This window comes from Elephantulus edwardii, unplaced genomic scaffold (genome assembly GCF_000299155.1).
Source record: "Elephantulus edwardii isolate Elephantulus edwardi_28Jun2011 unplaced genomic scaffold, EleEdw1.0 scaffold00153, whole genome shotgun sequence".
Taxonomy (NCBI): Eukaryota; Metazoa; Chordata; class Mammalia; order Macroscelidea; family Macroscelididae; genus Elephantulus; species Elephantulus edwardii.
This window is the reverse complement of record NW_006399903.1, coordinates 2,868,223-2,877,773: the sequence shown is the minus strand read 5'-3', so window position 1 is coordinate 2,877,773 and position 9,551 is coordinate 2,868,223. Positions and strand designations below refer to the sequence as shown.

At 46.8% G+C, this 9,551-nt stretch overlaps 1 protein-coding gene across 1 annotated transcript in view; it reads right to left on the bottom strand.

Moving 5' to 3' along the window:
* TRIO (trio Rho guanine nucleotide exchange factor) overlaps positions 1 to 9,551 on the bottom strand; it is a 404,313-nt gene that overhangs the window by 142,625 nt on the left and 252,137 nt on the right. The window contains exons 23-28 of the mRNA XM_006895017.1: positions 6,113 to 6,307; positions 5,905 to 6,020; positions 5,150 to 5,216; positions 4,085 to 4,194; positions 3,170 to 3,239; positions 2,317 to 2,406 (exon numbers count right to left, since the gene is read on the bottom strand). Coding sequence (XP_006895079.1) covers positions 2,317 to 2,406; positions 3,170 to 3,239; positions 4,085 to 4,194; positions 5,150 to 5,216; positions 5,905 to 6,020; positions 6,113 to 6,307 — 648 coding nt within the window. The remainder of the gene's footprint in view (positions 1 to 2,316; positions 2,407 to 3,169; positions 3,240 to 4,084; positions 4,195 to 5,149; positions 5,217 to 5,904; positions 6,021 to 6,112; positions 6,308 to 9,551) is intronic.

The following is a 9,551-nucleotide window of genomic DNA, read 5'->3' as shown; positions in this document are numbered from 1 at the left end:
ATTGGGATGGGTGTATTGGAGATGGTGCGATTGGCACAGGACAGAGCAGAGTTTAGGGATGTTGTACATAGGGTCGCTATGAGTCGCAAGCGACTCGACGGCACATAAGAACAACAACAACATATTGGGTGAGCACAATTAGAATGTGCTTCAAGGCACAAGGATATCTGAGCCGATGCTGAATGTCAACCGTGAACGTGTTACAAGCTGTGGCCGCTGAGGCCTAAAGGATTGAGACTCAGCGCACGGACACAGCTGAGGGTTCCTCCGGCTCAGGTGACGACTTTACTGAGGAAACCGTGAAAGGGTAAGTAAGGCAGCAGTGGGCTGGGAGCAGACTGGGCATACTCAAAGGCCACAAAGCACAGTGACGGACATGAGGGGGACAACTCAAACCCGAGTGAGGAACCTGGTGGCCAGCCACAGCTGGGGCTTCACCTCCAAGAGAAAAACTCCAATCAACTTCCCAGACTGTCGGAGGAGAGCAGATACCACGCTTTCTAGGAGCAAGTGTAAGGACAGAAAAAAAAAGGCACTGCTGTCAATCAATCCTGACTCAGAGCGACCCTTCAGAGCTGTCAGTCTTTACAGCAGTAGGACACTTCCCATCTTTCTTCTCAGAGCAGCTGCTGGATTAGAACTGTCGGTCTTTCGGTTACTAGCCTGATACATTTTGGAGTAAACCACCGAGGCTTCAAAGCAGAACAGCAGTGCAGTGTTCCCACCATCTCATGAACCAACTGAAAGAAACCACTCAAAACCTATCTTAAGACCTATAATTCAAACGTATTTGGCATATGTGATTAACTTCTAGGAACCCCAAAAGGCATTCTGTAAACTATGTCATAAGGGTCCATCCTTTGTCGTACTAAGCTTCCTCTCTATATTGTTGTTGTTATATAAGTGCCATCGAGTAGCTTGCGACTCATAGCGACCCTATGTACAACAGCCCTAAACCCTGCTCTATCCTGTGCCAATCGCACTGCCTCTGACACACTCATCCCGATTACCCCAGTCAATGAATCAATCCACCTCATAGAGGGTCTTCCCCTCCTGCACCGTCCCTCCACCCTCCCAAGCCTGATGTCCCTCTCCAAGGACCAGGGCCTCCTTATAACATGTCCAAAGTCTCTACATTAGATTTCAAAAAACCTTTTCTTCCTCCTACGTCTATACTTACTTCATTTCGAGCATAATGAATGAGTTGCATTTATGATTTCAGGATATTAAATCCTATTTCAATGTTAGGTCACTTTTGGAGATTAAGAGACTCAGAAAAATAAAAACAGGAGAAAGAATGGAAATCTCCAACATACAGTTTTATAAAGAGAAAATGCTAAATTCAATAATTTACACTATGTATGTACAATATATAGGGGGATCTGGTGGCCTAGTGAAAGAAGCAGCTGTGTTGAAATCCCAATGACATGCAGTTCGAACCCACCAGCTGCTCTGTGGGAGAAAGGTGAGCAGTCTCCTCCTATGTGATTCACAGCTTCTGAAAACCCCTTGGAAGGTCAGGTATGAGTCAGTTCTGACTCAATGGCACATAACAATAATAACTTGTACAAAACTGTATATAAAAATTAACACACGTAAATGGTAGTTAAGGAAATCCCACACAAATATGTACATACATATGAATACCTGAGTTTCTCACAGATGTACAACTTCTAGTACTTGAACCCAAAACCAAACCCACTGTTGTTGAGTTGATTCCAATTCATAGTGACCCTGTTAGAGTGGAACCATGTAAGGTTTTAGGCCTTTATGAAAGCAGAATTAAAGGCTCTCTGGTGGCCTAGTGGATAAGGAGTTATGCTGCCAGCTCAAAGGATGGCAGTTCGAATCAACCAGATGTTCCTTGAGAGGAAGACGGGCAATCTCCTCCCGTGCAATTTAAAGTCTCTGAAAACTCACTGGAGGGTCAGCTATGAGTTGGTTCCAATGCCACAGAAAGGAGTTAATTTCTAACAGAAGAATGTGTAAGTTCATCCCAGCATAAATGTAATAGGAAAAAATTGAAAATAAATCAAAGGATAAAACTAGAAGGTAGGAAGGGAGAGGCTGGAAGGATGAACGGAAACAAGAACCACAGAGATAGAGTGGGAATTATAATCAATAACCTCAAATACACAGACATGGCTGAGTGAATACCATTGTGTTCTGTCCACTTTCATTCAAATCACAATCAACACAGAAAGGAAATGAAATGTAAGAAATGACAATATAATACCATTCCACTGATTAGCTCAAAGTTTTAAGTATTATAAAGACACTAATTGCAATGTAGGAAATGGCAAAACTTTTACTTACATCAAAATAGGATCCTGCGTGCTCCAGTATCAGCTGGGTGGAGTCCGGCTTATTTTTGCAGTAAGTGACGTACATCTGAAACTTATCTGCCTGTAAACAAACAAGCAAACAAAAGGACTGAGATCTTCAGACTGCACCAAGTCAGAGTACAAGAAACTTATATGCAGCTAAGAAGTTATGTGGATAAAGGAAATTAAAGCCCTGCTCAAAACATAAAAAACAACTCATTGCATTTAAGTTGGAACCAACTCATAAATGAACCTCCACTGTTTTTTCAGAGACTGTCTGCAGGTGGATTCGAACCATCTGCCTATGGGTTGGTAGCGTAACTATATCCATTAGGTCACCAGAGTTCCCTATTTTTAAAATGAACCCCAGTTTTGAAAGACTACTATTAAAATAAGAAGCATTCTGCTGACAGCACACACTCTTGAAGACTGAGCATACCCCAGGGCTAAGCACTCCCACCTCCAGAGGTTTCTCTGACCTGGTGAGATGGGGCTGTGTGCCAACCCTGACCACACACTTCCAGTGGCATGAGCTCGGCTAATGTGTCTGCGTCCTCACTGGGACACTTCTGGGCCACGGCTGGGTTCTCACCCACTGGCGAGCCCGGCCAGGCCACTGCACACCGAATGTTCAGTTACACACCATCGGTTGCCGGCAGCCTCATTCCACCATGGCACCCAGCTGGAGGACGTAATGCTTTGAGATCAAGAGTGTTCTCCGTATATGCAATGTAAAGCATCCGGCAGAATGCAAGAACTTAGAGGGACTGAACAATATAGTCCTCCTAACGCCCTTCAATGTCACAAAACCATTCTGACAGAATGAGGAGCCAAGGTTTCATTACCCAAGTAACAAAGCAGTGACCGACATCCTCAGGCAATTGCTCGTATTTTTCCAGCTCCTTCAGGAAAATGCTGCAGACAAGGACAACACGATCATCCAACAGGAAAGAGAATTATTAAGGCATTTAAAAGCATTTTACGGGTGAGATGATCCATCACACAGCAGACCAAATCTACTAGAAATGCAGGTGGCATTGAAATGTATTCATCTTCACCAAGTGAAGTGAAAAACCTATCTTCTCTAGATTTCAAGACTGACCCAAATGGGTAGCTTTTAACATCGATAAGGTGTGATTTCCCCAACAGCTCTTCACTGGGGCCTGCTAAAGCTGTGTCAGAAAGTCCAACGCAGCCGCTCACCTCTGTGGAAGTGCAGGTGTGTGGGTGTTGCGGATGTGAGTCTACAGTCAAGAGAACCCACTTAGCGTGGCAGTGATGACCTGGGATCATGAGCAGGGACGTGACTGGCTCAGGCCCTCGACATCTGACCACCAGCTACAGAACCTCTAATCACAGAACTATTCGGCCTCCTTCCTCTAAACCTTAAAGATGAAACTCTGTGGCTCCCACAGCCAATGTGACGTGTACTTTATTCTAGCCAGACTGGGTACCAGCTCCCTGTCTTATAACAGAGCAGACCACACTGGCCAGTGAGCTCACAGCCCTTAATGAGGCTGCTGATAGACAGAGAGAAGTGATGACTCTTAGAGAAACATATGCCCAATCTCTCTAATTTCTGTACGAAAACAAGCACAGATCTGAAAGGGCACGTGCAATCAAACAGTGCCTGGACGGCCACAGCGTTTCGGGGAGGAAGGCTGATGTCTAGCTGCCGGGCCGTGACTGGGATCTGCAGTGAATGAGGACGGGAGCTGCGACCCCGGCTGGGCCTGGATTCCCGACGGCCGGGCACTGACTTGTTGTGGAATTCGTAGATCTCCTGCATGTTGCCGAAGATGATGAGCTCCTTGTTGACGATGCCGGGGGGGATCTCCTCCACGCCGCTGGTCATCTCCCACAGGTAGGTCTGCGGGGACACAAGTCAACACCCCTTCTCAGGACACCCCACTCATCTCTGTAAACCGCACTTCTCTGTTCACGCAGCTCTGTGAACTGAGTTCACGTGGCCATGAAAACCACATCTAAAGGGGGCAGGGTGTGTGTATATAAAACAAAGTGGAAAAATGTGCCTTTTTAAAAAAAAATTAATTTTAATGAACGTTTACAGAGATTTTGGATTTCCACACATTGACTGTTGCATTTTTCTTCCTGCCTCCCCCTCCTCCCAGTTCGCTCTTCTCTTTGAAAAGTAAAAGAAAAATTATTTCATTGGTATACAAACCCCCCCTCCACCCTGAGTACACTCCACTATGCAGCATTCATTCTGCACTCTTGTCATAACCATAATACCTAATTATTTATCGCTTTCAAACAGTTCTCTCCCTCATCTGTTTCAATGCAGTACACATCATTTATCCAATTTTTTTTCAGTCTCAGTCCAAGCCTGATGTCAATCCCGTTTTACAATAGTGACACCGTGCAACACCTGAAGAGTCTCTCGACTGTCTGAGGAGAGTGGCCCTGCTTGTTACGTCCACACTCAGCCTCATATTCAGGAGTTAGCAGGCGGCACGGGGTATGACACGCATCCCCGGGGGGGCTGTGGGTTATCTGCGATCGTAAGCACTGGGTGCGTCTCTCCGAAGCGGCTGTGGAATTCTGCACACAGATCGTGCCAGCCGGCGGCGTCATGGGACACAGGGCACGAGGCAGTCAGGGCTGCATCATCCCCACGGCCAGCAAACACAGGCCCGGAACATGACAGAAAGGTAGAGGGCAGGGCCGGCGGCTCAGGGCGTCTCATTCACAGCAGCAGCAACAACAACAGGGTGACCACTCCAAAAACCACGACAGTGCAAAGCAGAGCAGACAGATCACGGCTCCTCTCCACAAAGAGGCTCCCAAGCCCCAAACTTACTTACATCCATACATTCCCGCAGGTCTCTAACGTAAGCCTTTTCCGTCTGGATCAGCTCAGCCATTATGAACCTTAAACAGAGGGGGATAGTGGGCAGGTCCGTTAAGAGCAGGGACACATGCTTATTTTGGGCTCACTTTTATGAATTTCTGAAACAGTAAGGCAGTTTTGAAAGCATCGGCAGTGTGCTTTAGAGAATGAAACTTAATGAAAATAGGGTAATAATGGTATCCGGGTACTGAGTCTAAAGAATAAAAATAATTCTGAAAAATCCTATAAAACCACCCTCATGGAGGTGTTAAGGATTTCTCCACTCCAACCCCCCTGATGTTCTGGGCCATCCAATTTTCCGTTTGAGGGGAGAGTGGCTGACTGATGTGTACCCTAAGACATTGGGCAGCATCCCCTGGGGGCGAGGATGGGCCAGCTCAGGCCCTGTCAAGAAATGCTGCTTAAAAACCATGTGTTTATTAGAATGTAATAGAGCATAATAACTGGGCACTTTGGAGCACTTCAATCTGCATCATTAAGTTTTTCTTGGTATTAACTACGCATGGTCTGGTCATGACAAATGGCATTCGGTTGTCAGCCCCACAGGGAGTTGGGAGCATGGAATGAACTGCAAGGCGCTGCCTGTGGACCAGTTGACAAGGGGACAGTGGACAGCGGCTTCCATGGAGCCCAGGGAGCACCGCATCCCTGCCGGAGGGACTCTGGCTTCCTTCCCGATGAAGCGGGAGGTGTGCGGGCAGGGCTTACTCTTTCCTGCGGGCAGACTTGCGTTTCTCCTCATTCAGCTCATGGGCCGCGTCCCGGAGCTTCACCTCGGACCCCGGCGTGCTGGCTGGGATGATGTCCAGCTGCAGACTTTTACTCTGGAATGACAGCGGACGGGCTAGTGAGCGGCCTGGCCCGGGGACATGCACGGGCACTCGGGGGTGACCTCCGCTGGCGCACGGGGAGTTACCGATTTGTTGGAGTCCGAGGAAATGCCCAGGGCTTTCTCCAGGGAGGTCCTGTACTTCTCCATCCGCAGAGAGAAGTCCCTGTATCTCTTATCCACGGCCGTGACGCATTTTTTTATCTCTGCCGCGTGGGCATGCCCCTTTTCACAAAAGCCATCAGCCAGCTGTATCAACAGCTTCACTCGCTCTTTGGTTTGCTGCAAAAGAAAAAAAACAACAGGACAGTGTGTGAAGCAAATGACACTGACAACCGGAAAGCCAGGCACAGTTGCGGCCTGTCTACATACAGTCCGTTCTGAACAGGAGAGGAAACATTCCAGGTGGTGGAAATTCCGATTTAACCTCCCATCCAACTACAGCATTGATTCGAGACTTTCCTCAGCAACTCTGAGATAAACTGCTGTTATGATCTCAAAATCCTAGTGTCCTTTAATCATGTCTTCATCCTCAAGGCGTGCAGTAAAAATGTGAAGAGTGTTCATGTCCAATACTCTCTGAACAAGTCTATTTCTCTCTCCTCCTGGAAAAACAGTCAAGAGGCCTGGTGACACAGCGTGTTTAGCATCTAGCTACTAACCAAGAGGTCAGTGGTTCAGAGCCAAGAATTGGTCTGCAGGAGAACGAGGCGGCGGCTGGCTGTCATAAAGATTAGAGCCTTGAAAGTCCATGGGGGAAGCAGGTCTGCTGTGTCCTATACGATCCCAATGGGCTGAAATGTCCTTTGGAGACACACCTTAATGTCAAGGTAAAATAGAAATGCAACTCTGTTTTTTCTTTCCCAGAAAGCTGCCCTCCACAAAAAAAAACAAAAACACACACACAAAAAAACAACAAAAACCCCAAAAAAACACACCAAAATCCCAAACAGTGTTTGTGACTATCACTCACAGCAACCCTATGAACAATAGTTCTGAACCGTCCCTATCCTGAGCCAATCACACTGTCTCTTAGACACCTGACCCCACTGCCAGTCATTGTGTCAATCCATCTCATGCAGGGTCTTCCTCTCTGTCCTGCCCTGAGCCAGTCTGTCTCTGACACACCTGATTCCAGTGCCACAGTCACTGTGTCAATCATCTCATCCAGGGTCCTCCTTTCTTGCACTGACTTTCTACCCTTCCAAACATGATGTCCTTTTTCAAGTTCTGGCCCCTCTTGATACCCGGGCCAAAGTATGCGAGACACAGCTTCATTCAGAATCCTTGCCTCTACGAAGCACCTGGTTTCACCTTCTCCAGGACAGACACCTTAGGAAACACACTATTGTTGTTGTTTACCTTCGAGTTGGAACTAACCCACAGCTGACCCTCTGGCAGGTTTTCAGAGGCAGTTAATGGCATGGAAGGACACTGTCCATCCTTCTCCTGTGGAGCACCTGGTGGATTTGAACTGTGTGCCTTACGGATTGTAGCCCAGCTTCTTGCCAAAAAAATAAGTATTACATAAATTTTCATCTTTAATCTATTTGTTATTTCTAGAGGTTATTGAGACCCTGAGTCTTAGTAAAGCACCAAGAAGTCTGTGAGAGGCTAATTTTCCTTCTATTGGTACTAACCATGTTACAACCCTAACCGTGACAAGAGGATCAGAAGGGAGGCTTGTCATGAGACGTGAACAACAACAGAGAAGTCTCAAGATGTGATGACAGAGGGCACAGTGGAGTCACCATCTCATCCCACCCTGCGAAGCTAAATGTCAACTTCAGAACTGGTGCAGTGCCCTCCGATTAAGGGGGAGGCAGCCAGAGACCAGGTCAAAGGGAAAACCACCCAGCGGAACAAGAGAGGAGGGTGCTCCTTCCAAAATCTACAGGTAACTCAGGAAGCCAACATAGCAAATGAAGGGACAGCACAATACATGTGGTGAACAGGCTAAGGGGTGCGAGTGATTTCAGATGCTATTTCTTCCTGCCTGACCTTCCAATAACTAGAGCCTACATTTGAGGGAAAACTCAGGAATAAAGCAAAAGTTCTTTTACCTAAATACCATGGGGACCTGGGCAGCCCCCACAGGTGACTCCATGCCAGACGGGACATTCAGATTGCTGCCGACTACATGCCGTCCCCTGCAGGTGGGCAGTGTGAAGGCGCTTAAACACATGAGCCACCTGCCGGCTGGTGTTTTGTCAGCTAAACTCTAATCAGGGGACAGAAAACTACCTTAACTCTGCCTTTGAGAGTGACACTGGGTTATTTTCATTTTCATTACATTTTCCTAATACTGTTTTGTGTTTATGGGGAAAGTTTACACAGCAGTTCGAACCAAACAAACCTTTTGATGTTGAATTGACTGCAATTCTTAACAACCCACAGGCAGGGCCACACTGTCCCACAAGGTGTCCAAGACTGTGATCCTTATGAAAGGAGACAGCCTCATCCTTCTCCTGCTGGTGAACCCGAACTACCCACTTTACCACTAGCAGTTGAGCTAACCACCAAGTACTTTAACCACTGAGCCACCATGACTACCTGCACAGCAAATCGAGTTTCTAATCAGCAACTTCTATGCTTACACAAAGGCATTTTCTTAATACCTTCATAACAAAAGGCTGTTCAATGCAACACATACAAATCATAAAAGCAACCGGAATAGTGCAACGTTTAAAATTAAAAAAAGAGAGTATCTATAGTCAGCTTGGCTGCTTCTGAAGAACACGACGGTATAAGATCCTCATCTGCCGTGAGGGAGGGTAGAGGTGGGGAAGCCAGCTGTTCCCTGGTCAAATGCGGGTCCTCCTCTCAGCACCCACTGACTCCTTTGGGAAAGGCCCACCCTTGCGAGGCCTACAGACACCCCAGGACCCCCTCAATGGTTTGTAGTCACTGGTCCATCTGGACGCCTCTGGACAGTGTGGACCTCTGAGGAGAGTGACCATGTGGTCCCCATGCCCACAGGACTAATTTCAGCATAGGGGGAGGGAGGAGGGCAGCGAAGAGCAACAGGAGGGCCAGAAACTATTGTAAGAAACAATGCAAGTAGGCCCAACAAAAGCACCTGTCGCCAGTGATTTCAAAACCTCGCTTAGATGTTTCCAAAACCTGATTTTAAGTGTCATACAAGACGGGAACGTATCTTTTCTTTTCTTTCTTTCTTTCTTTTTTTTAAATTATTTTTGTGTGAGTATACCGTCAAATCAGATCTGACTGGTACAGGAGGAGATTGTCCCTCCTTCCCCGGCAGAGCATCTAGTGGATTCGAACCGTGCACCTCTGGGATTGTAGTTTCAGCTCCTTACCACTAGGCCACCAGAGCTCTCCAGGAATATATCTTTTTAACCAAACCCTGAATCTAGTGGAAACTTTTATTTTCCTCTTAGATGTGAATGAATCTTCAATATTTTCTTAAAGAAGAAAAAAAGAAATCCAGAAAATAGCCAAAACAAACCAACCCCTCACATCTATCCACCTATCTCCAAAAATACGTATGACTCAAAATACATAC